This window comes from Oncorhynchus tshawytscha, linkage group LG09 (assembly GCF_018296145.1).
Source record: "Oncorhynchus tshawytscha isolate Ot180627B linkage group LG09, Otsh_v2.0, whole genome shotgun sequence".
NCBI lineage: Eukaryota > Metazoa > Chordata > Actinopteri > Salmoniformes > Salmonidae > Oncorhynchus > Oncorhynchus tshawytscha.
Window position 1 is genome coordinate 51,414,049 of NC_056437.1, and position 27,311 is coordinate 51,441,359.

The following is a 27,311-nucleotide window of genomic DNA, read 5'->3' on the forward strand; positions in this document are numbered from 1 at the left end:
GCTTTTGAGCAGGATCCAGTAGGGTCCCAGGGCCCGTAGTGTACTATACAGGAAATAGGGTGTGATTTGAGACTCAGGCCTAGGAGTCCAGACGCTAGGAGTCCAAATATCTTGCTGAGAGAAGAGCAACTCACCTGGCAGTCGTCCCCCTTGGTGCGCACCACTCCGCTCATGTACTGCTTGTCCAGGGAGGGGGAGATGCCGAAGCTGTTGCCCATGCAGAGGGTCTCCATGCGGCTGTCTGGATGGCTGATCTCCACCGCCCCGTTCAGGATCACATACCACAGGTCCAGCTGGGAGGGGAGGGGGGGGCACAGTGATGACAGCAGCAGTGCCAAACACCATCACTAAAACAGGGACTGACAGACTGGCTGACTGACAGGCTGGCTGACTGGCAGGCTGACTGGCAGGCTGACTGGCAGGCTGACAGGCTGACTGACTGACAGGCTGACTGACTGACAGGCTGACTGACTGACTGACAGGCTGACAGGCTGACTGACTGACAGGCTGACTGACAGGCTGACTGACTGACTGACTGACTGGCTGACTGACTGACTGGCTGACTGGCTGAACAGCATAAAAGGGGAGATGCTTTTATGGACCTTCACTCAAAGTAATCATTGTTGCCTGGTATTATAATTTGTCTCTGGATGTGGTATACAGAGCTTGAGCGAACCGAAGACGATCTCCAAAAGCGAAAGTGTGTTGTCCAACCTTATGAATCTCTGCACTAACGTGCGCAGAACAGCAGGCACTGGAGCCCCATATCAGACTGCAGACTAAGGGTGAGGTGTGTGTGTGTGTGTGCAGAACTCCGCAGGCGGGGAAGTGCTCATCTAAGAGATGAACATCTAGCTTACGTCCACAGTAACTCTGAGACGGCTGAACATGGCTTTTTCAACCATGAAGGCGATAACAGCTTTTTAAAAGCGGAACGCAGAGAGGCAGAGCTCTATCACAGGGAAGCATTGTAAAGGACAGAGACCGAGGAAATGTGATGAGCTGCCTTGACCTTTCCCCCCTCCCCTCTACTATTTCTTTCCTCTCCCCCTCATTGTCTCGTAGCAGCGTTAAGGATCCTGCAGTGCAGTGATGGCTGACTGATTCCCCCTTGACCTTCACAGCAGCCCACAGCGGACCAGGCCTGGCAGCGGGTCGAGGAAACCTAGCATCGCCAACCTGTCTATCATACTGAACTCACACACGCACATCGCCTCGTGTAGCTGTCCCCTGCTTTACACACCTGCATGTGTGTGTGTTTATATATAGACACCTGCTGCCTCACGTTAACAAGGCAGAGCCCATCCACTAAAGTAAGTGGTGAGGCCATTCAATGTAATATACTATGCTGTCCGCTGGGCACTGCCTTTTGCAGACAGCCGTGAAAGACTCCCTTTATTCCCAGGGATGTAGCTTCATTAATTTGTTCTGTAAGTCTGGTTAAACGACTGAAGGCTGCTGCTCTGCTACATACTCTACATCCCATTCACTGGGAGATGAAACCTTGTGACTACAGGGTGAAACACGGTGCTTTCCAGATGTGGTTGTGATCACTGGTGGCTGCTGTTATAGGCTGGAATAACCAGACCAGGGAAAACTCTGGGCCCTAGCTACAGCCCGTATAACTTCAACCCCGTCGGTTAGTCCCGGTAAACGTCACATGGTCAGGGAAAACTCTGGGCCCTAGCTACAGCCCGTATAACTTCAACCCCGTCGGTTAGTCCCGGTAAACGTCACATGGTCAGGGAAAACTCTGGGCCCTAGCTACAGCCCGTATAACTTCAACCCCGTCGGTTAGTCCCGGTAAACGTCACATGGTCAGGGAAAACTGTCTATGACCCCGTACCTCCTGTTTGTCCTTTAGGATTGTGGTCCCCGCCTGCTCCACCACTTCAAACACCATGACAGTACACAGGTCCCTCCGGACTGACATGGTCATGTTGGCAAAGGCTGGCAGCTGGTGCATGAACTCCAACAGTTGTTCTGGATGGGGGGGTGGAGAGAACATGAGAGGAGAGAGCAGGGTCAAAAATGGGCTTAGGTGGTGGGCGCAGCTGAATTTTAGAGAACATTCTAGAGGCCCCCCTGTCGAGGTGGTGTGGATTTTTTTTGGTGTGAATTTAAGCCAATTTCCTGCAATTCTACCAATTTCTCCATGGAGCTGTGAGAAAACGTTGCCGTTTTAAAGCTCATTTGGCCATGGCTAATGCTGTGCTCTTTCGGTCAAACACAATTACAAAATCTATACTGCTAAGTTCATCTTGGGAATTTTCATTTCTCCCTGACTGTCTAACTTTTATTTTGGTGATTGTTAGTTCTCAAAGATTACATATAAAATATGTAGGCCCTTTATCATTTCTACATACTTTATTTAGTTTAGTTTTAGTCGTTTAAGTTTACACTGAAAGTGTTTTTCCATCACATTTTTAGGCGACCTGAAAAAAAAAAAACACTTAGGCGGCCCGCCCAATGATTTCAATGGCAGAAAAATCCCCAGAGAGAGAGTAAGAAACGGAGAGAAGATGTGCCTACTGCCTAACAAGCCAACAGCAAAGGAGACTTTCAACCCATGCATCCCACAGCCCCCCAGGAAGGCCTCTCTCTGGGTCCCCTGGACTGGACTGCTAATGAGGTGGCCCGGCTGATTGCCCACACAAAAATAAAAACGGTAATTAAAAAGGGAAGGCCCTTAGTATTTATAGAAACAGAGGGAGGGGTGTGTGGTAGCGTGTGTGTGAGTGAGTGAGAGAAAGAGATTGTGTGTGAGTGAGAGTGAGAGAGACAGAGAGAGAGAGTGTCAGAGGGAGAGAGACCGCGACTGAGTAAAAGGGGGCATTCAGGGGAGAGTGTGGCGTGCAGCTCACCGATGTCGTCATCATTGCGGTCCACGGGGTCCTTCTCCAGGCACTCCCGGACAAGGTCTCTACCCAGTAGGGTGTCCGACGTCCTCTCCAGGTCTTCGTCCTCCTCCTCCTCCTCCTCAGAGTCCACCGCTGCCTCCGGGAGCCCAGACAGGTCCACGTCACCCATCTCGCTCTCCGTGGCCTGCAGAGGGGACAGACATAACCATGGTTATTGTTTTAACTAACACAACAACAAAAAACATAACATGACATCAGAACAGACACCCTGTGCAAAAAAAACAAGAGATTGCCAAACACGTCGCTAAGCATTACGCATACACTAATTATTCATATTGCCCATTTTCTCCATGCTGTTTGGCCAGATGGTTGGGAGGGTTGAAAGGAGCTGGTTCTAGGCCTACGGTCATTTCAGATCAACTGGGATTTGAACCCACAACCCCAGGTTAGGAGACTAGCTCTCCAGTCACTGTAGCAATATTGCATGCCATCTGTCTGCCCCCTAGGACACAGTAACAGAGACTACACCTGCCTGCTCTGCTCTGTTCAACTCAACAGCTTCTGTTCAACACTCAACAGCAGAAACGCTAAAGCAGTCATTTTGACTGCTCATCAATAAAACATTTACACCGCCATTTTTAAAGTCATCCCCCATCCTTTACTTTGTCTAAATAAGTCTATATAAGACACTGCTGTTGTAAGAATCGTAATATCACAAGCAGAACTGGAGTTATAACCCCGTTTTAGAAGGGCATTGCATTTTTTTCCTGCGCTGCCCCTCCTTCTTCCGACAGTAGGGTCTGCTCCGCTCCTTCTCCCGACAGTAGGGTCTGCTCCGCTCCGTCTCCCGACAGTAGGGTCTGCTCCGCTCCGTCCCCCGACAGTAGGGTCTGCTCCGCTCCGTCTCCCGACAGTAGGGTCTGCTCCGCTCCGTCTCCCGACAGTAGGGTCTGCTCCGCTCCGTCTCCCGACAGTAGGTCTGCTCCGCTCCTTCTCCCGACAGTAGGGTCTGCTCCGCTCCTTCTCCCGACAGTAGGGTCTGCTCCGCTCCGTCTCCCGACAGTAGGGTCTGCTCCGCTCCGTCTCCCGACAGTAGGGTCTGCTCCGCTCCTTCTCCCGACAGTATGGTCTGCTCCGCTCCTTCTCCCGACAGTATGGTCTGCTCCGCTCCTTCTCCCGACAGTAGGGTCTGCTCCGCTCCTTCTCCCGACAGTATGGTCTGCTCCGCTCCTTCTCCCGGCAGTATGGTCTGCTCCGCGCCTTCTCCCGACAGTGCCCAGTTGATAATCACCTTGATAAATGCCTCGAAAACTGAACCGAAACAACGTTTTGTGCATATAACAAGTATGATGGGGGAGAATGGGTGAGTTGATGAGCGAGGGGAAGCTAACGATGCATAATTATTTAACCAATTGTGACTGAAGAACAGTGTGGCCATTCAATTGTATTGGTACATTCTAATTGTAATCTCTAAATGGTTTGTACCCTGTATCAGTCCACTGAATCAAAGCAGTCTCATACGTCTACTCTGGCCTACTTGGAGTACACAGTGAGAGCGTGCATAATTTACAATGGCAAGGGGAACAAGACAAATGGATGCACGTGCTGCGTCAGCGCTGCTACACGATCTGATGAAAGTGACTCCGGCGGTGGGGGAAGAAATGAATCGTGACATGTCACCATGGACGACAAATTCCCTTCACCGTCACTGGCGAACAAGTCACTGGCAAATAAAACAAGCACCGTGAACAAAGCGAGACGGGGGCTCCCTCCCTCTGCGCAAAATAAGGCGCCTGCACAGCCGTTGTGCGCCACAGCGGTGCTGAGGAATGACAGGAAAACAGCCGCGCTGTACCAAGGCAAGGCTAGAAAGAAGGTTTCGGTCACGAGCACCATGGCATCCGACAGTTGCCATCATCGACGAGGATACAGCACATTTATGCAATGCCTTTATGCTCTTCTGTACAACACGTGCTGCTTTCTCCCCTACCGGAAAACAATCCTAACGTATTCTACTCTATTCTGTTCCATAGGTTGGCGTGGATATTCAAGATCAGACCACGCGGCTAGAAGGAAGGCACCCGCTCGCCGCTGGCCTGTTGCTGCTCGACTTGGCTGCTGTCAACGCAACACGTGTTGTTCAAGCAGTGCATCAACAACACCCAGCCCATCAAGAGTTTGGCACACGGGCTACGTGAGGGCCAAGGCAGCAGCGAAGATTCCAACGTGCCAAATTGCGCATACAGCTCCCGGGGAGGAGACCGTGCCAGGTGGCCAGGTGCACTAAGAGCCCAAGACACTTGTGTCACCTGCAAGCGACGTGTTTGTGGGAAGTGTGTTGAGCAATTGACAGAGGCAGGGATGTGTCGACTGTTAGGTCAAGGCCTAACTGCTAAATTAAATCCAGCTGATGCCATTGCGTGAAAATGCACACCATGGTAGCACGAGCAGACGATAACTCACTATTTTGGACCGCTGTCATAGCGACACTTTTGATTTCCACAATTTATCAAGCACACTTGGCGCTTACAATGCCGTTTAAGCTACTGATGTTCTAATTTTTACATATAGCCTACACTAACATAAACTAATGAAAATGCTAATGTCTTATTTGAAATAAACAAAACCTGCATTCTAATGTTACCTAAGACCTTCATAAACACTACCAGATTATTATTTTAGCAATAGCATATAGGAAACGTATCCAAGTACATTGCTGAGTGAATGACTGCTCATTAGCTTGAAGGTGGAGGGAGGGGGGAGTCCCACGAGGCCCAGCGGTTCCAGTGTTAAGGTCCAGGTACGAGCCTCAACACAGTCCTAGGTTGGATGATTGACAGCACGGTGAGGGTGCACGACTCAAGCCTTTATCTGGGTCAAGTCCTCCTATGATCTACTTGCACCCGAAGTAGCCCTATTGAAAACGATCCATATATCCCCCAGTTTGACTGAAGGTAGACAGTGCTTCCTGAGAAGTACAAAAAAACCCATTAGCGCACAGTTTTTGAGATCTTACATCGGCCTTACAAGAGTTTACAATGGCCAAGTAGAGGCAGACAAGAACTAGGCTAAAGAAAGCCTGTCTGTACAGACAGTGTGAAACCCTGAGAGGATCAGTGTCCTCTTCGCCTCATCTCTGGATCCCTTGAGCTTTTGTCTGGGTGTCAGACTTTAGAGCAGCTCGGTTCTCTCAGCATGTGGAGGAGGAGGAGGGAAACAGTGAGAGAAAGCGAGCAAGAGAGAGAAAAAGACAGAGAGAGAAAGAGAGAGAGAGAGACACACAGAGACAGAAAGCGAGAGGGGGGCCCATGCAGGTCTCCGAACAGTTGCCGGGGAAGCTCTAAACTGACAGGGACATCAGTTCCTGCTTGTGCAGGAGACTGAGCCAGAGCCATCCACTCCCCCAGAGAGAGAGGAGTGGTGGGGTAGAGGTACGGCTGGGTTAATGATGAGGGTTGGGGTGGACTGGAGTTAAAGGTAAAGGTGGGTGGGGTTAGCGATGATGATGCAGTAGAAGTAGGGCGGGGTCCTGTGTGCTCTGACCTTTACCACACAGCGCGACAGGAGGGACAGAGGGGCCCCTCAGATCCACAGGAAGCCCAGCCAACACACACTATAATTAACAAACCTGGATGGAAGGGAGAGGAGGAGAGGACGTGTTCTTTCCACCATCGCTGCCATTGAGCTGGAGAGGCAGGGGGTAGCCGGGGAAGGGTGGGGAGAGGGGTGAGGAGTGGCAACAAGAGGGCTAGGGAGAGCTGGGTCAGTCAAGCTGGGGAAGCCTCAAATGGCAAAGTCAACCCCTTTTCTTCCTTCCTGCTTTACACGCAGATCCACTACATTCACCAAGAAAGCATTGACTGACTTCAAAGTCATACAGTATTGAGAGAACAAAAAGGCTAGGAGCATTACTTAAAAATAACGGAACTTCAAAAGCTTTTGAAATGGGATGTTATAGGCCTACAACCAGGGTGGGAAATAGATTTTTTGGTCCACCAGCCACTCAGATTTTTTTTAAACTCTTCGAGCCATAATTACCCCAAAAATGTAATTTAAATAACGATGAGCATGCTTTCTAACGTTTCAAAAACAAGAAATGTATTACTAGTAAGAAGTAACCGGGGTATATAGCTTCATTTCATTTACTTAAAAAATAATAACAACAGATAAATACTTCTACAACTGAACATCAAGTCCTACAACTGAACATCAAGAGCCCTGCCACAAGGAGTATATGATGTGCTCCTAAGTAGAAATGTAGAAGCACACAAATACATCTAGGAGAATGACAAAGTGAGTGAATTCAAGTTTTTGGGCGTGTTCCATGCTCAATCAATCACAATCATTAGGCGAGACAAAAAAGGTCAACTGGCCCTTTAAGGAACGGGCCATTACCGTGGTAACTTGGGCACTAGCTTGTGATGAAAAAAATGTCGGACTGCAATGTCTTCCTAGCAGCAGACAGTTGCAGCCAACTCAAACTAACATTGTAGTGCTGAGCGATTAACGTTTTTTGAGGTTGTTTCGTTGGATTATACTTTTATTTTGAAATAAGAAATTATTATTATATATAGATATATATATATATTTTTTTAAACATTACATTCACTATGCATCATGTGGGTTGAATGCTGTAACAACACAGAATACAACTTTTAATAAAAGTCCCATGATGTTAGTGATGCCCATTACTGCTTATCAGCTTATCACTTATTAACCATCATTTATTCACATGACTTTATTTCATCAAATATTTAATTTGTTATGTATATTTGTTTTTTTATGACTTTATTATTTCATTCTAAGTCATCGCATCTCTACAGAGCTGCTGTCTATGCTGTCTGAAAAAGTTATTCAAAGTAAATAAGGCATACTTTTATGACTACTGAATACCAATACCTCACGAAGAAACTGCTCTCTATGTATCTCCTCTTGATTGCGTGTTCTTCTGTCTCTTAAGTAGCAAGCATAAAAGAAACACAGACCGGACAAATAGGCTGCAATGGATTATGGTCATTGTAGATAATTAGTACGTTTTGTGTGCTAAACTATGTAGAACATTGGCCTGTTGGAAACTACAACTCCCTACTACATTGCAGAGTTCGGGCATGATCTGATTTCTCTCTAGAGAAACTGCAGCGCATTAAGCTCAGAGGGAGTAAAAAAACGAACGAAATTAAATTCAAATAATTGAAGTGATTGTCAGAAAAATAACTGACATTTCGGATAATTGTTCAGCACTATAACATTGAAAAACAACCTAGAATGTGAACAAAACGATGCTACCGGCCAAGAAGCACGAGGACAAAGTCACACTTTCTTGCCTTTCTTGTCAATTTGACCAACTTCTACATGTGGGCAGAAAAAATTAAGTCTTCCCAAACACTTCATGTGACTACCCGCCAACATGGCGGCTGAAATATGCATTCTTACCCCACTAATGACAAAATCTAACCGCATTTGGCAGATGATCATTTTAAACCCTGCCGACAAACATCAGCTCAGTTTGAGAATGGTGAATTACATAATGTGTGTATAGACCTGGTAGATGTCTGATAGGCTACTGCTCCCTGAATCACTGGCGATGCTGCATCCTGATTGGCTGGGCGGCACGTGCATCCCCTGGCTGTGGGGGTGGTCAGTAAGGTGCATCTTGTTGAGGTCTCCGGGAAGCTGCTCAGACACACAGACAGGAAGAGAGGACAGCTGTTTATACCACAGGACACATACAGATGAACATGCGCACACAAATACACACACAGACACACATAGACACACAGACACACGTGTGTTGTTGCAGCTGCCTTTGTGCGGTCGACTTGGCAGCATGAAGCTTGATACGAGAGTAGGCCACATCATCAAAATACAGGAGGGGGAACGAAGGCAAAACTTGAGAGGATTATAAATAAATGGGAAGCGTGGCACTGACCCTCAGTGAAAGGTCATACTGCTTGATGGTTTGAGGGGGAAAAAAGGGTTTTATGGTTGTCGGGTGACCTTAGGGAGACTGAGACAGGGTTGTGACAGTAAATCTGGACCAGTGACTGTGCCACTAATTGCACCCTTTTCCCTATTTAGTGCACTACTTTACACCAGGGTGCCATTTGGCATGCACACACTGCCTTGGCCTCCCAAACTCCTCTTTCTTACATTACCTACCCAGGCCCACTGTCTGTCTGTCACAATGTCGGTCATACCGTTGGTCTTCACTCAACAGGCACTGATCAGCCGCTATGATACAGCCCTATCAATATGACAGGCAGCAGCTCACTGAACGACTTAGTGCCTGGATGATTTCTCTAACACACACACACACACACACACACACACACACTAAGCAGTTTGATCTCGTTCAAGCTTGACGACTTCGCTTGGAAGCTAAACGTAAGAACGCTCTTAATTAAAAAACAGAGAAGAAATCTATTTGTCATGAAAACATTTAGTCGGTTACTCCTTTCATAACAAAGACAGTAAACCAATTTGTCCCCTGGCGAAATGAGAAGAGGATGAAAAAGATAAGCTGTAATTGAAAGAAAAATGTATCACTGCCGACGTTCTCTTTCAGGACGCAGATTTGTTCTCTGAGATGTTATATAAACAAACAATCATCAAAGCCATAAGCTACAACACAACACATCAATACTGATCACCTCACAAAGATTGGAGGACAAGATAAACTGCCAATCAACCTGAATAACGCCACAACAGCCCAGTGTTTCATCAATCAACCAAGCAAACCATCCCACCTATGAGAGACTCAAGAAACACACTAGTCCACAAAGGCCAATCAATCCAAAAGATGCCTTGCTAACAACCAAACCACACACATCCAATGTGACCCAGTTCAGCTTCTATAGTCCATTGATCAGCCCAGCGTGCCCAGGTCTTACCAGTCCGCAGCGGGTGAGGGAGCTGGTCCGGTTGCGTCGACAGCGGGTGAACCTGCAGCACACTTCCTCCATAACCTCTGCAAGCTTGGCGCTGCCGGCCAGACAAGACACTCACCCGACGCTGGCGCCAAAGCCATCGCCGTGTCACCATGCAATATTAAACAAGTTAAGTCTACGGTATGTAAGGGTGGGGGCTGGGCTGCCCCACTACCTCTACAACCCATCCCCCACAGGGCTGAGGAGTAGGGCTGTGACGATTCTGGAATTTGGGGTGAAGATTCATTGTCATGTAAATGTACGTGATTCATGTCAGAATTGTCTATTTTTTTAAAATTACAATTTCATAATGCATATTTGCAAATTTGTTGTGGTACACCTAACGAATACAACACAGCTTTGGTGACAACTCCGTCTTAAAAAATAATAGTTTTGACCACTTGGAACGTTTGAAAAAGAAGCTTCTCCTCCCACCTGTGCCGTTCTGCTCTTAAAATGATTACCAACTTTACCCTATTCATGTAATAATGAAAACAGATAATGGGTAAAGTAAAGTTACATCTCCCCTACACCAAAAAAGGAATGTATTTAGACGGTTATGCTGCAAAAAAAAAGTTTTGTTATTGTCTCTTATACGATAATTGTGGTAGCCCTACTGGGGAGAGCCCATCCACCAACCATGAACCAGCAAACCTCTCCAACACACACTTGAGAGAAAACAGCCTGTACAAGGAGAGAGGAGAGCCAGTTGCAATCATGAGAAGGACACTCGACTCAATAACACCTAGTTGGAGCTGCAGAAATCATTCACTGACCAGAAGGTTAGACAAATGATCATTGACCAGACAGACAAATAGGTCTCCTGGATGGGCTGGGCTCTCCCACCTCAGTCCTATGTAAAGAGACAGGCTAGTGGGGTGAAGGGGTCCGGACGGGGCTGTCAGAGTAGCCTAACTATGAAAAGTGTTGCCAGCCAAACAGGGGCCGGTGTTTCTATCAGCGCTAGAGGGGCGGTCCATTCTGTTTATTCCACAGCCAGGTGGGTCAATATTGATTGCTTTATGATGGGGTCAGGTTTCAGACAATGGCCAATCTCCCCCCCCTGCATCCATTAAACAAATCTATCCGATTCCCAGAGGACAAAACTAATGTATGCATCCATCCTCCATGGCCTCCAACCCATGAAAGTACATATAGGATCTCTATGCGCCAACCACTCAGGTTAAAACTCACACCGTCAAACCACAGCAATAACAATGCTGCAATTATCTACAATGCTGCAATGATCTACATTGCTGCAATGATCTCCAATCAGGAGCATTAGTGGTGACACCAGAGCGGGTGTTGATGTCACGGGGCACAGCAGCCAGAGTCTTTTATCCTGTGGACGTCGTCTGATGACATATGAGAGGCAGTGGGAGGGTGGGATTGGCTAATGAGGGCGCCAGGGGGACAAATGGACCAATGAAAAGGGAAGACCTCGCTAATAGCTGCAGCCTCGTAGAGCCAATTTACATTTCACACCAACAACAACTTAAATCACACTCCAGTCCCCTCCCACATACCACCGGCTGGGGAGGGGCTCTTCTCCCATTCTGCTCATGAATTAATGACGGCCGTGTGGGGTGATTAAAAATGAATGATTGCCTCCTTCTGCTGTATGAATTCATCACATCAACAAGGGGACGCGAGTCGAGCCAGGACCGATCCTTTAACGCTCATCTCCAAACATACAAACATAGTCTGAAGAGTCACAACAGAGAATTTGTCATTTATTCACTCGTGTTCTAACCTTTTCTTGAAAATACGACTATTATACTGAACTCACTTCATCTCCGTAGACTGGCTACAGTAATTAACTGTCGCGGGGTTGAACCTGCAGTCCCCTTGTTCCCGGGAGACCTCGCCTACGTCCCAAATGGCACCCTAATTCCCTTTATGGCGCACTACTTTCTGAACAGGTCTCCGTTAGCCACTACAAAAGGGAATAGGGAGCCATTTAGGACGCAGAGATGGTATAAAGCAGTGAGAAGCCGTTTGAGTGTGATGCTAGTAATGGCTCTGGTTCACACAGACAGGCTAACGGTCCAGAATAGGCCGCTCCATCAGGAGGCAGGGGAGTTAAGGCACCGCTACAGGATCCCAGCAGGGGCTCCGTCATTAAAACATAGTGGAGCTTCCCAACTACGAACTAACTGCCTTACTGCTCCAGCTCACCACAGCAGGGGAAGGCTAGCGTTAGCCTATTTACAGAGACTGCTGGGCGCGTAGCACTTTCAACAAGCATGGATCCACGCCATTTCCATTCCCAGCTTTCATCGAGGGGGGGGTTCAAAACATCATAATCTGTTTGATAGGAGAAAAATCCTCCCGTCTCAAAATGAAAGACATTCATCACAGAGCCAAGCAGTCCATGGAGACAGAAACACGTTGGCCTGAAGGGTTGGCTGTGCTCGGGGTTGAGGAGGTAGGACATCTGATGATGTCACCGGAGCCGTCATCATCTGTCAAAATGATTCACTCCGGTCCCCTCCCCCTAGCGTCAATTACACTCCCAGACAAACATTTGTCACCCGGAGGATTGGACGGTCCCTCCTCCTCCCACATGGCGGCAGGGCGGGCACGTTAACCCTGGGCTGACTTTGAGCTGCCGCAGAGGGTGGGGGGGATGAGATGGATCCATTTTAGATGTAGAGACTGAGAACACTGGCTACAACTGATCTGATCTAGGTAAGATTAGGGAGGTAAGGCAATAGGCAATAGGCCATAGTGGCGAAATAATTACAATTTAGCAATTAAACACTGGAGTGATAGATGTTCAGTAGATGATTGTGCAAGTTTAGATACTGGGGTACAAAGGAGCAAAAAAATTAAAATAACAATATATATATATATGAAGTGGATGAAGTAGTTGGGTGTGCTATTTATAGATGGGTTATGTACAGGTGCAATGATCTGTAAGCTGCTCTGACAGCTGATGCTTAAAGTTATTGTGGGAGATATGAGTCTCCAGCTTCAGTGATTTTTGCAATTCATTCCAATCATTGGCAGCAGAGAACAGGAAGGAAAGGTGGAATTGGCTTTGGGGGTGACCAGTGAAATATACATGCTGGAGCGCGTGCTATGTGTGGGTGCTGCTATGTGACCAGTGAGCTAAGATAAGGCAGGGCGTTACCTAGTAAAGACTTATAGATAACCTGGAGCCAGTGGGTTTGGTGTGGAATATGAAGCCAGGGCCAGCCAACAAGAGCATAAAGGTCACAGTGATGGGTAGTATATGGGGCTTTGGTGACAAAACAGATGGCACTGTGATAGACTGCATCCAATTTGCTGAGTAGAGTGTTGGAGGCTATGTTGTAAATGACATCGCCAAAGTCAAGGATCAGCAGGATAGTCAGTTTTACGAGGGTATGTTTGGCAGCATGAGTGAAGGATGCTTTGTGTGAAATAGGAAGCCGATTTTGGATTGGAGATGCTTAATGTGAGTCTGAAAGGAGAGTTTACAGTCTAACCAGACACCTAGGTATTTGTAGTCGTCCACATAAGTTGGAACCGTCCAGAGTAGTGATGCTAGACGGACGGGCAGGTGCGGGCAGCAATCAGTTGAAGAGCATGCATTTAGTTTTACTTGCATTTAAGAGCAGTTGGAGGCCACGGAAGGAGTGTTGTGTGGCATTGAAGCTCATCTGGAGGTTAGTTAACACAGTGTCCAAAGAAGGGCCAGAAGTATACAGAATGGTGTCATCTGCGTAGAGGTGGATCAGAGAATCACCAGCAGTAAGAGCGACATCATTGATGTATACAGAGAAGAGAGTAGGCCGCCTGAGAAGTAGTTGGTGAACCAGGCGAGGCAGTCATTTGAGAAACCAAGGCTGTTGAGTCTGCCGATAAGAATGTGGTGATTGACAGAGTAAAAAAAGACTTGGCCCGATCGATGAATACGGCTACACAGTATTGTCTTTGATCGATGGCGGTTATGATATAATTTAGGACCTTGAGCGTGGCTGAGGTGCACCCATGACCAGCTCGGGAACCAGATTGCATAGCAGAGAAGGTACGATGGGATTCAAAATGGTCAGTGATCTGTTTGTTAACTTGGCTTTCGAAGACCTTAGAAAGACAGGGTAGGGTAGGATAGATATAGGTCTCTAACAGTTTGGGTCTAGAGTGTCTCCCCCGTTGAAGAGGGGGATGACCGCGGCAGCTTTCCAATCTTTGGGGATCTCAGACGGTACGAGAGGTTGAACAAGCTAGTAATAGGGGTTGCAACAATTGTGGCGGATAATTTTAGAAAAAGAGGGATCAGATTATCTAGCCCAGCTGATATGTAGCTGTCCAGATTTTGCAGCTCTTTCAGAACATCAGCTATCTGGATTTGGGTGAAGGAGAAATGGGGGAGACTTGGGAAAGTAGCTGCGGGGAGTGCAGAGCTGTTGACCAGTGTAGGGGTAGCCAGGTGGAAAGCATGGCCAGCCTTAGAAAAATGCTTATTGAAATTCTCAATTATCGTGGATTTATCGGTGGTGACAGTGTTTCCTAGCCTAATTTTTGGGAGTTTGTGCTACAGGATGCAAATTTCTGTTTGAAAAAGCTAGCCTTTGCTTTCCTAACTGCCTGTGTACATTGGTTGCATATCGCAGGGGCTATTCGATGCTAATGCAGTACACCACAGGATGTTTTTGTGCTGGTCTAGGGCAGTCAGATCTGGAGTGAACCAAGGGCTATATCTGTTCCTGGTTCTAATTTTTTTTGAATGAGGCATGCTTATTTAAGATGGTGAGTTAAGCACTTTTAAAGAATAACCAGGCATCCTCTACTGACGGAATGAGGTCAATATCCTTCCAGGATACAATGGGCCAGGTCGATTAGAAATGCCTGCTCGTTGAAGTGTTTTAGGGAGCGTTTGACAGTGATGAGGGGTGGTCGTTTGACCGCGGACCCATTACGGACGCAGGAAATGAGGCAGTGATCGCTGAGATCCTGGCTGAAGACAGCAGAGGTGTATTTAGAGGGCAAGTTGGTTAGGATAATATCTATGAGGGTGCCCGTGTTTACGGCTTTGTGCTTGTACCTGGTAGGTTCTATGATAATTTGGGTGACATTGAGGACATCTAGCTTAGATTGTAGGACGTCCGGGGTGTTAAGCATATCCCAGTTTAGGTCACCTAACAGTACAAACTCTGAAGTTAAATGGGGGGGCAATTCATTCACATATGGTGTCCAGGGTGTGTGTGTGTGTGTGTGTATCTGTGTTTGTTTGCCAAAGTGGTTGGCACACGCAGTTGTGCCAGTTTAGCTTAACCCCCCCCATCTCAAATCAGGTGGGTTAGAATAGAGTGGATCTCTAGAGGTGTCTGCTAGTCAGTGAGGAGAGGGCAGCCATCGGACAGACACACACGTGATGAGTGTTGTTGTAGATAATAGGCTTGCCAGTTTTAGGGCCGGGCAGCGGGGCGGAGCACTCCGAGTGAAAGATCAGGCTATTGATATACAGTCGATTTACTCCAGTAGCCTTTCAGCTTTCCATCCCTCCCTGAGACCCAAACACCTAAAGCAATGACTGTAACCGAAATAAAACGAGCGTCAATCCTGGCTGCCACCCCCTCATTAGGCTAACTATAATGGCACAATAGACGGATGCACTGGAGGTAGAGTTGCAACGTATCAGAGGACGGGAGGTGGAGACTAAACGCTGAGCCGAATCTCAAAGCCCCAGCAACACAAGAGTCATTACGCATTCTATTTGGCTGGCGGAGAGTCATGCTAATTAGCGGCTTATTATGGACCATTGACTGCTGAGTTCTACTGGAGGACAGACATGAGTAACACACTAAAACAAAGAGATGGTTGTAGAAATGGATTTGGCCAGAGGAGCCATTTCAATAAAAAAATAGCCTGTAGAAGTTGTCATTCTCTCGGACTTGGAACATCTGAACAGTATGTCTGAATGATGACGCCAGCGCAACGTTAGAAAGGGACACGACATGAACTTCGATGGCACGCCAGTACCCATGAACCAGAGTCCAGCATGTGCCAACCACTTGGCAAACACTGTCATTGTTAATGTCATCATCTCAATTCCAAACCAAGCAAGACATACTGAGAAAGAGAACAATCTCCAGTATTTCAACATGTTACGCAACTGTTATAAAGCCAACACAAGTTGAGAAAACAGTAAAAGGCACACGTTGTAGGTCTCCTTTGATGTCGGTCAATTCTGCTCCAGAGTGTCGTAGCGGTCTAAGACACTGCACACTACAGTGCCTGGTTCGAATCCAGGCTGCATCACATCCGGCTGTGATTGAGAGTCCCAAAGGGCGGGGCATAATTAGCCCAGCATCATCCCGGGTTTGGCCGTCACTGTAAATAAGATTGTGTTCTTAACTGACTTGCCGAGTTCAATAAAGGTTCAATAAAAAATATATTCATTCCATCTTTATTTAGAGACCGCCCTCTTCCACTCATGGCATCACAGCCAAATGGAGCTAAATGCTAAGTAAGTGTAGTCCGAAGTCAGGTGTGAGCAGTGCCTTGCACACACGCCAAGAAGGCGCGCACGCACGCACACACATGCAAACAAACACACGCGCTCCGAGAAATGTACACACACACTCCGAAGAGCACACGCGCACACACACAGTCGGAAATTAAACCTGCGACTACAGACCGCTTCGGTTGGCTCAATGGTGTTAGAGAGGTACAGCGGACCGGGCGCCGGGATGACGTCCCACACGTTAAACTCTCTGTGAACCAGCCTGCCCTGAGAGCATCCTGACCCTCCGCTTCCTAACACCCTGACATATTCCCCCGCTCCCAAAACACCTGCTGCACTCTCACACAACAGAGCTATAGAGCGAACTAGTCTCAATTAAGATACGAGAGAGAGAGAGACGCAGAGAGACAGAGACAGAGAGAGGGGGGGGGAAGGGGGGTAGTATTCTCTTTGAAGAACCCCCTTTCCTCTTCCCCCGCTCCCTTTGAAGTGAACACACGGGGCTTCGGCAGAGAAGAGACTGCGGGTGAGAGAGAGGTGTAATGAATTGAACTTGGAATTGGAGGTGACGCGTGCGAAGACAGGCGAGGCGTGCAGGACTGGGTGAGGGGGAGGAATAGACAGCGAGAGAAACAGAGTGCGAGAGAGAGAGCAGGGGCCGTGCCACGCAGAGAGACGAGAGGAGAGTAGGGAAATGCTGTCAGGAAAAGACCCTCACATCCCTCTCCCTCACCCCGCCGACGTAATGAGGACTGAATCAAAGGGGTGGGAAGTTACTCTCTGTGTCCCTTTGGTTATACGCCAACGCACAAATCACAGCCAGCAGCATAAAGCATGACAATCAAAGTAGTGTCACATTTCATATCACAGGCCGGTCATCATCATATCGCATTTAACTCTCATCTCGAGAGGCTGCTCCTTGCCTAGCGTCTAGCCTGTCACAGTCCGCCTGGCCCCAAAACAGGAAACAGTAACACCAAAATGTTGTCATTATCCTATCTTAGGGAGGATGTTCCTGGTCCTAAAGAGATTCCAGGGAGCTGAATCACCCCCTTCCTGTGTTGTAACAGAACAGAGTCAGAGGAGGAAGGGTTTGGCTTCACTTTGGAGCGGGAACGGCCAGTATTGTGATAGCCAGGATGTTAAGTGGCGGCCTGGTGCTGTTTTTGGCCCCGCTAGCAAAGGGCTTTGACTTTTGACCAAGGTAGAGCCTGGAGTCAGTCAGAGTGGCAGCCAGGACTGACTAACAGACAGACAGAGCGTCAGTCTACGGGTGACGCTGTCTCTGTCTCGGGTGTGACAACAGTGACTAATAGTGTAAGGTCATCCATGTTTAATCACACAGCTGGAATTACACTACACAATGGATTACCAAGGTGTGTGTGTGTGTGTGTACAGGTTTAAAGGTATTGCGTAATCACTCATTTAATTTACCCTCTTCTGCTGGTCAGTGAGAAAGTTACAAAACTCTAAAGCGAAGTATTCCTGTATCTTCCCTCTTCAGGAATGGTTACATATTAAAATCTCCTGGTTCATTTATATCAGTGTGTGTGTGTGGGGGGGGCTCTGTCTCAGAGGGATGGGTACATTTCCCTGCCAGTAAGGTTTGATGTGTCTGTCTCCAACATGAATATTCATGGTGTGGCATGGCTGAGACCTATTGCAAACCTCCTCCCTCCTCTCGCCCTGGCCTGTGTCCCATACTCAAACAGCACTGGAAGGGAGAGAGAGAGAGAGAGAGAAAGCGAGAAGAGGAGAGAGAGAGCGAGAGAGAAGAGGAGCGAGAGAGCGAGAGCGAGAGAGAAGAGGAGCGAGAGAGCGAGAGAGAAGAGGAGCGAGAGAGAAGAGGAGCGAGAGAGCGAGAGAGAGAAAGTGAGAGAGAAGAGGAGAGAGAGAGCGAGAGAGAAGAGGAGAGGAGAGAGAGCGAGAGAGAAAGCGAGAAGGCGAGAGCGAGAGAGAAGGCGAGAGCGAGAGAAGGCGAGAGCGAGAGAAGGCGAGAGCGAGAGGCAAGATGTGTGACCTGTTGCCACAAAAAAGGGCGACCAGTGAAGAACAAACACCATTGTAAATACAACCCATATTTATGTTTATTTATTTTCCCTTTTGTACTTTTACTATTTGTACATCGCCAAAACACTGTACTTAGCCGTAATATGACATTTGAAATGTCTCTCTTCCTTTTGAGAGAGTAATGTTTACGGTACATTTTTGATTTCACTTTAGTTTATTATCCATTTCACTTCATTTGGCAATGTAAACATATGTTTCCCATGGTAATAAAGTCCTGAGATTGAAATTGAGAGAGAGAACAAGAGCGATAGAGCACGGGCCCCAGACCGCCTCCATGTGGTGTGGTGTGTGTGAGAAAGAGAGAAACAGGAAGGTGGGAGTCTGGGCCTCTCAGGAAAGAAGGCCATGGCCAGTGCAGGAGGCTAAACACGGTATTTTAACACAGCCCAGTCCGTCCGGCCGCCCAGCCAAACCCAGCGAGAGGTCACTCCAGAGCCCCCTCCTAACCCCCACTCCTCCCAGATGCTTCCTGCCCTCGTACCATCCTCCACCCCCTGCCAGGCACAACCACAATAACAACAACAGGCCCAGGGAGGGACCACCGGACTAAAACAAGGGGGACCAGCCACACCCTTCTGTTCTCGTGTTGTTGCTGGAGCTGGACCCTGTTCTCCACAGTTGGTACAGTCCTCTCAGCCCTCCAGATGGTGGAAGACACCGCAGCGGAGGGAGTCCTGTCTGACAGCTTCGTGTGGAGTCCTAACTAACAGAGTGGATCGTGTGGATAGCAATACAGTCCACACAAACACACTTCACAAACATCCTTCCTCAGAGGGAAGAAATCCTACTATACTTCCAAATCAAACCAAATTTTAATTGTCACATACACATGGTTAGCAGATGTTAATGCGAGTGTAGCGAAAGGCTTGTGGGGGTTTAACTGGGTGTTATTGGTCGAAGTGACACCGGGCTGTAACCAGCGGTTGGGTATACAGGCTCATACAGGCCCAAGGATCACAGTCAATTATTACTGTATGTGAACCCCTGTAGGAGCAAGCAGACAAAGACAGGCCTAAACTCAATCTGCCTGGAAGGACAGGCACACAGCGCTCGCATTTTTGTATTTATAAATGCCCTTGAAAATGATCCAGAGAGAGAGAGAAGGGCCTGCTATGTATAGGCCGACCCAGTGGCGGGAAAAAATCAATAGCACTAAGATAATGGAAACAGCTGGAATGGGTGAAGCTACCCTGGCTGAAATATCATCAGCGCCTGGGTCTGGTGGGGAGGGGGCACATGGTTGACAGGGCTGTGGGACTGTGGAGGGGGCTCTGTGTGTGTGTGTGTGTGTGTGTGTGTGTCAGGGGGACGGCTAAGTAATGGGATCATCTGCAGTTAGCATGTCTTTGAGGCTCCACTAGTAGTCTGAGGCCATTTGGTCCTATAATGGTACCACTAGCAGCACAGTGGGCATACCAATGAAGAGGGGGGCCAGGGATGCATCCAAAATGGCACCCTATTCACCAATTTAGGAGACTACTTTTGACCAGGGCCCATATGAGTCTGGTCAAAAGTATTCCTATAGGGAATAGGAAGCCATTTGGGACACAGGGCCTAGATCAGATTACTCAACAACGCTCATCATCACATTTATTGGATAGCAATTACACAGGCCAGAGAGCTAGACAGTGTTTTTCATCATGATACCAAATCTCTTCCACTTGTACAAAAAAAATAAAACACAAAAGCAGAGGTGTAAGTATAATGCTTTCAAATGATATATCGCTTTAATATTGCAGAGTAGTGCATTATCAGAAACGTACGTGTCGTAATGGCATCGTAAGGGTATGGAGGATGCGCTCATGCATGGTTCTCACAAGATTATGCAAGGCGAGAGTAGCTTACAAAGTCAAAACAGGGACACGGTTTCTGCAACAGCACAACTACGACGCTCTAACTTTTTGGGGGGAAATGTCATAGACGTGTCCAGATAGTTTTTTGTGTTATTTTACTTGCAACCTTTCGGTAACTAGTCCAACGCTCTAACCACTAGGCTACCCTGCCGCCCCAGTATGGGGACCACAGATACACATGAACAAAGGCTCCAAAAACACCCATATACGATCTTTCGCACACGTGAAATTGTGTCAACGTTATCTGCTACATTATAGTCACTTTTGTTGGACTCGAGAGATTCATTTCCATGTCCGAGCATGCGCGGTTTCTACTTTCTCGTATCATAGTATAACATGCTATTTACATAAAAAGAGAGCGACTTGGTTCAAAACAGGTTAACTTGTCATTTAATGTAGCCAAATGCCTCGTCATCTAATTAATGGCGTGCAAGAATGGATGGATGGACGAGATTCCATAATTCGAACAATACAATGTATTACAATACATCAAAATAATAAAAATGGACAATTCAGGCTAGTTTTTTTGTTGTTGTTACTTGAAACATGTTAATATTCTACTGACAACAGCAGACGGAGAGAAGCTATGGTCTGGGCTGGTAGACAGCTTTCTGTGTCCAGGGAGGTCTAGGGTGTCATCTGGACAGGAAGGCGATAAGGATCGATACGCCATGCATTAGGCTTTTCAATAGTTCCACGGCCAAAAACTCTAAAATGATCATAAAATATTCATGAAAACAAATATTTGCTATTCGGTCTTAATTTAAGATTCGAATTAGGCATTAGGTTAGCGGTGAGTGTTAAGGTTAGGTTTAACATTTGACTGTTCAGAAATGTAATTGAAGAAATAAAAAGGCAGGGTTTCGCCGTAATTGGGACCGTGCATTAGGCCTCCGGCCCATCCCTCTTATATTACCATTCACAACAACTTCCTATGGATGTGTTCCCTTTGGACTTGGTCAAATTTAGTAGCCTCGCAAAGCTGCCTGATCCCGCGAGCTTACACTGAATGTTGCTCCGCAGATATCAGCAACATTCATGTAAGCTCGCCGGATCAGGTGGCTTTGCGAGGCTACAAAAGTAGTCCACTATAGGGAATAGGGTGTTATTTTTGACACTCCCTATGTCTCTCTGCTGTGTGTGTTGTGAGACTGAAAAGGCCCTTTACTTTGAGTTCTTTATGGAAAGGCGTACGTCTGTCTGGGTTGTGAGAGAAAATATACACAGCGTACAAAACATTAGGAACACCTTTCCATGACACAGACTGACCAGGAGAATCCAGGTTGAAAGCTATGATCCGTAATTGATGTCACCTGTCAAAACCACTTCAATCAGTGTGGATGAACGGGAGGAGAAATAATATTTTTTAAGCCTCGAGACAATTGAGAAATGGAGTGTATAAGTGTGCCATTCAGAGGGTGAATTGGCAAGACAAAAAAATATAAGTGCCTTTGAACGGGGTACGGCAGCAAGTACAAGTTCAATGCGTATTCCTCTAGACACAACTAACTATAAGGGTCAATCGATGTACAGTAATCAAGTGTTTGTGAATTAGGCCTATCTTTTGCACATTGCAGCTTCACAATGAACTGCCATGTTATCGGAAATGAATAATTGTACCAAATAAGTATTTAACAATCTTCCAAGGCCAATACATCACAGCGGCAAAGATGTATATAGATTTTTCACATTTTGATTTCCAATACTTTCCCCCTCATCTAAAACTACCTAGAATAATCTGATATAAAACCTTGGATATGATCTAATGCTTCACATCGGACTTCATCCGTCCTGATAATAATAGAATATGATTGGATGAGAAGGTCCACATCCAGTGAGAGCCAGAGCCCGGTCTCATAGACTAGACGTAACCTAGTAAATGTAAATCCGGAACACTCAAATTAGTATGTGTTACATTTGGTATGGTTACCTAAGATAGACGGTTACTTAAGACAAAAAAAACAAAAGCAGGATGGTGGGTCGGGGGGTGGATGAGTGGGGCGTAAAACGGGAACTTCTAGCGTCCCACAAGGTTGCAAGTTCGAATCTCAACCCGGACAACTAACGTTTTAGCAACTTTGAAACGGTTTACTACTTTTTAGCTCCTTTCCAACCACTTAGCATGTTAGCTAACCCCTCTCCTAACCTTAACCATTTAACCTAACTCCTAAACTTAACCCTAGCTAACTTTAGCCTGCTAGCTAACCCATGCCACCCAGCTAGAATTCGTAACATATCATACATTTCCCGCAAATTCAGAACATATTGTACATTTTTGCAAATTCAGAACATATAATATGAATTGTAATTCTTAACATACCATACAAAATGGGGTGATGGACATCTACATTCCAAACTAAACGTAACATGTCATACTAGGACACCTGTAGCACCCAATGTCACAGGAGGCCAAAACGATAATCAAGGACAACAACCACCCAAGCCACTGCCTGTTCACCCTGCTATCACCCAGAAGGCGAGGTCAGTAGAGGTGCATCAGAGCTGGGACCGAGAGACTGAAAAACAGCTTCTATCTCCAGGCCATCAGACTGTTAAGCAGCCATCAGTAGTACCTTAGAGGCTGCTGCCCTATATACATATAGACTTGTTATCACTTTAATATGGGAACATTGGTCACTTTAATGTTTACATATTTTGCATTACTCATCTCATAAGTAAATACTGTATCTGAGTCTATGCCGCTCCAACATTGCTAGTCCAAATATTTATATATTCTTAATTCCATTCCTTTACTTTAGAGGTGTGTATTGTTGTGAAATGGTTAGATATTACTTGTTAGATATTACTGCACTGTTGGAGCTAGAAGCACATGCATTTCACTACACCTGCAATAACATCTGCTAAACATGTGTATGTGACCAATATAATTGTATTTTATTTAAATGGAGTACCTTGGATTTACGTACAGAATAATACGAAATGCACTGAGACCAGGTCGGGCTGAGAGACAGTTACCCCACCAAGAGAGCCTGTCGATTGGGCACCCTCCCTGCCTGACTGCCCTGGATCCATTTCACTGCAGATATTTCTCCCCTCCGCTTCCATTGCTATTCAAAGGGGCATCAATCCAAAGTTCTGCAAGCCCATTGATTGTGGAGGTAGCAAGACTAAGCACTCTGCACTTGAGCAGGGAAACACTCTCCCCTGAGGGAAGGAAAGGCATTCAGTGGCCAAGTAGATAGTAAACACCTCAACGCAGCAGAACAGAACAAGGCAACAAGCCTTATCAACCCGCTGACAGCTGTCCTGATCCCAGAGCAGAGCCGTCAGCAGGGGACAATGGATGGACGCTAAAAGCTAACGCGCTCCAGGCTCCATTAATAACCCTCGACCCAAGGCTGCGCCCCAAATGGCACCCTATTCCCTATACAGTGCACCACGTCCGATCAGGGCCCATAGGGGACAGGCTGCCATTTTGGGACGCAGCACAAGTCACGGAAGATGTCCAATACTAAACAGGAGGAGGCTTAAAGATGCAGGGGAGCAGCACCCCACAGCAGCAGCAGTCCCCATTACTGTGGCCCTGGCCTGAATTGTACGATTGGAGACCATTGACTCTGGTCCCTCGGGAACCCATCAAAACAAACTAGAGCCTCGGGCAGTCAGACCAGGAAGTTTACAGTGACACAGGGGGATGGAGACAGGCTTCACGGGGTTCAGGCCAGGGAAAACAGTGGGCCGGATATTGGCTTCTGTCATCTGAAGCCATCCATAGTGAATCAGTGTCACTTTCTAATTGCGTCGCTCACTTGTTAATCTTATTCCAATGTGTTTGAGTATTCATTAAGGCATGATCTGCTATGTCAATATTGAATACCAATGCTCCCGTTTGGAAGTAGCTAATTCATTCGCAATAGCATTCACATAGTAGTCTAATAAGTGAAAAGAGTTTGTCCAGCACTGCCACAGATGAGAAGGACTCCGGTAGATGAATGCTGGCAGTGACCATCTTGTTCAGAGGAAAAATGGAATGGCATAACACAACCATTTCCCAACCACAGAACAGTAGATCGAAAGAGATGGGAGTCAATACCCCCGGACAGCCAACCGTAAGTGAGCGTCAGAAACTCGTGAATTCATCAGATTCCTCCTCAGCTCGGGCACAACACAAATGATCATGACCTTGTTGCTATTTCGGTCCATACTGTAGCTTCAGTTTAGTCTGGTGCTCGAGCTGATGGGCTTAAAGGGGAACTTCATTAACCTTTCTCCTCAGGTCCTCTCGTCTCATCAACGACGGGCGGCACACGTCGACTCTCATTAGCCACGTCTTCAAACAGGCTGCTTCTCTTCTCATCTCAAACAGACGGATGACGGACTACACAAGACTCCACTGTGGATGAAGAGGTCTTGTGCGCGAAGATGGGATGTGTGATCTCTTATCTCCTATCATAGATGTGTCTTAGTTAGCAGTTAAATTCAGCTATTCAAAGTCATTTGATCAAAAAAGCAGTGGATAAGATACTTTATTAGGCCACACGAGTTGGAAATTTGTCTTCTGCGTTTTCCCAACCCCTTCCAAGACACACACACAAATGGTGTGCGCCTAAGGTAAAAATGTTTTGGACAACACCGCGCTCAGAACTTGTGGTGGTTAGACCAGGGCAAACGCCTAACATGATCTACCCTTTCCATAAATCATAGACATTGATTTCTGAGCATTAGCTTGTGGTTTAGGCTATAGAGCCATTTATTCACTTCAATCAATGCAAACATTTGGTCAACCTTACGCTAATTCTGAAGCACAACAGAGCCTAAAAAGCTGATGTGTAGATCACAAATCCATTCAACACAAAATGTCGAGAACCCATTAACTTGGTCAAAAGGAGTTCAACGGAAAATGGAGTAACTTGGAACGTAGACCTGGAGAGACAAGAGATTGGCATTAACGAGTCAACCATCTTCACACCCCTCCCTCATTAAGACAGTTCTCATAACGAAGACAACCATCTTCACACCCCTCCCTCATTAAGACAGTTCTCATAACGAAGACAACCATCTTCACACCCCTCCCTCATTAAGACAGTTCTCATAACGAAGACAACCATCTTCACACCCCTCCCTCATTAAGACAGTTCTCATAACGAAGACAACCATCTTCACACCCCCCCTCATTAAGACAGTTCTCATAACGAAGACAACCATCTTCACACCCCTCCCTCATTAAGACAGTTCTCATAACGAAGACAACCATCTTCACACCCCTCCATCATTAAGACAGTTCTCATAACCCATCTTCACACCCCTCCCTCATTAAGACAGTTCTCATAACGAAGACAACCATCTTCACACCCCTCCCTCATTAAGACAGTTCTCATAACGAAGTCAACCATCTTCACACCCCTCCCTCATTAAGACAGTTCTCATAACGAAGACAAGCATCTTGGAAGCTCTCAACACCAAGATGTCTGGTCCCTTGGCGACACTGTGATTTTACTGGCAGTCGTCTGTCAGGACGCCTGAGTAACCTGTGATTAGGAGCCGAGTCAGGCTGGATGGATGGACACCGTAGCACAGGAGAGAGACAGACAGCCACCAGTCCTGCAGCTCAGGTGGGCAAAATGTTGTCAATCAGACAGTCAAGTAAGAGGAGAATCAACCAGCCCAGAACAGCCCAACCAGCATAGTGACAGAGCCATAGACACTCACTCGCATTTACCATGCTGTGCATTCCAAATTCAACCTCATCATGCATAGTGTAAAGGCTCATTTCATCGGTCACACCATTCAAAATAGGACATGGGCTCAACCACACAAACCTGTCACTCGGTTAAAAAAAAAAATTGCAGAATGCATTGTGAAATCTGAATGTCCAATTAATAAATACACGCCCATAATCTAAATAATGCATTTGAATTTACAGCAAAGCATGCATGAATAAATGATAAAAGCAGCGGCTGTACAGTTCACACCTAAACGCAGAGCATCACACACACACACACACACAGCATCCTAACCCAGCAGAGTGCGCTGGCCACAGAAGGGATTACGACATCGCTTACTTTGGAGGACCACGGCTGCAAGCAGTTGGCATAGCAACGGACAAGGAAAGCCATGTTCAGAGCGAGAGCAGGGAGGCAAAGTTTCCCCTTTCGACACCAAAAGACAGGGGGGAAAAAGGAAGAGGAGGAAAAGAAAGCAGACGCCGATAAGACTGGAGGCTTCTTCCGAAGGGGGCGCGAGGAAATCGCCCCTGAAAGAGATCAAATCCTCAACGTTGTCCAAATGTCCTCGGGCGTTAGTTGTCAGTTTGCTATTGTTCATTAAGGTTCTGGCAGTGACTGTCAAACGTCAATCAAAGAGGGAAGCCAATGCCAATGGCGAGAGATGCATTTAGAGGATCACTAGTGACCCTCCACATTCAAATTAAGAAATGTATTTAAAAAGCTGGACCCAGAAACAATTATCCATTCGACATCTCCAGAGTGCTAAATGCATTAAATCCCAAAGACATAGCAGGTTGCATGGCCACAGCCTCAACGATCAGCGATCCTGCAAACTTGCTCAAGTTCAGACGTGCTGTAAAACTGTAGACAGGAGGATCCTTCGAGAGAAGTCAAAGGGTTGAGGAAAAGTCGTTTAAAGTCCCTGGTAGTTTTCTTTCCATCTTTTCAACCTGTTTGTAACTATGGCTGACAAACGGTCTATTCTCCAGGGCAGAGCCGTCACTAGTCAATAGTCCCAGAGAGAGAGAGACCACGAGCAGGACTTCCAGTCAGTCAGCATGCACTCATCTGTGTCTATTTCCCTCCTCACACCGCCTGGCTCACTGCAGCTCTCTTCCTCCCTCTCCAGCTCTCTCTGTCTGTAGCTCTCCGGCAGCACGTGTGTGCGCGCGCGCGTGCATGCCCGTCCGTCTCCAGAGGGGCCAGACTGCCTGCTCCCGTTCCCCAGCTCAAAGTGCACAGACCCAGGCTAGCGCACTGCCCCCCCGGAGAACCTCCCATCGATTTGACGGTTCACCGCAAAGAGCCAACGGCTAATAGGCGAAGGGAGGGGGGAGGGGAGCCCGGCTGAAAAAGAATGACATCACCTGGGCAGGGAGAGGGATGGGAGGAGGGATAGATGGAGGGAGGAAGAGGAGGAGGGATAGATGGAGGGAGGAAGAGGAGGAGAGAGCGAGTGC

The 27,311-nt window shown here is 47.0% G+C and overlaps 1 protein-coding gene across 7 annotated transcripts in view; it reads right to left on the minus strand.

Annotated features, from left to right (window-relative positions):
* Nucleotides 1-27,311, minus strand: part of LOC112258100 (rap guanine nucleotide exchange factor 6-like) — a 127,975-nt gene that overhangs the window by 38,760 nt on the left and 61,904 nt on the right. For 6 of the 7 annotated variants that reach the window (XM_042327033.1, XM_042327032.1, XM_042327034.1 and 3 more), the window contains 4 exons: nt 8,403-8,534; nt 2,865-3,045; nt 1,847-1,983; nt 135-293 (listed from right to left, as the gene is read on the minus strand). In XM_042327033.1, coding sequence (XP_042182967.1) covers nt 135-293; nt 1,847-1,983; nt 2,865-3,045; nt 8,403-8,534 — 609 coding nt within the window. Of the gene's footprint in view, nt 1-134; nt 294-1,846; nt 1,984-2,864; nt 3,046-8,402; nt 8,535-26,187; nt 27,046-27,311 lie in introns of those variants that run through there. The other variant, XM_042327037.1, reaches the window with a different exon arrangement.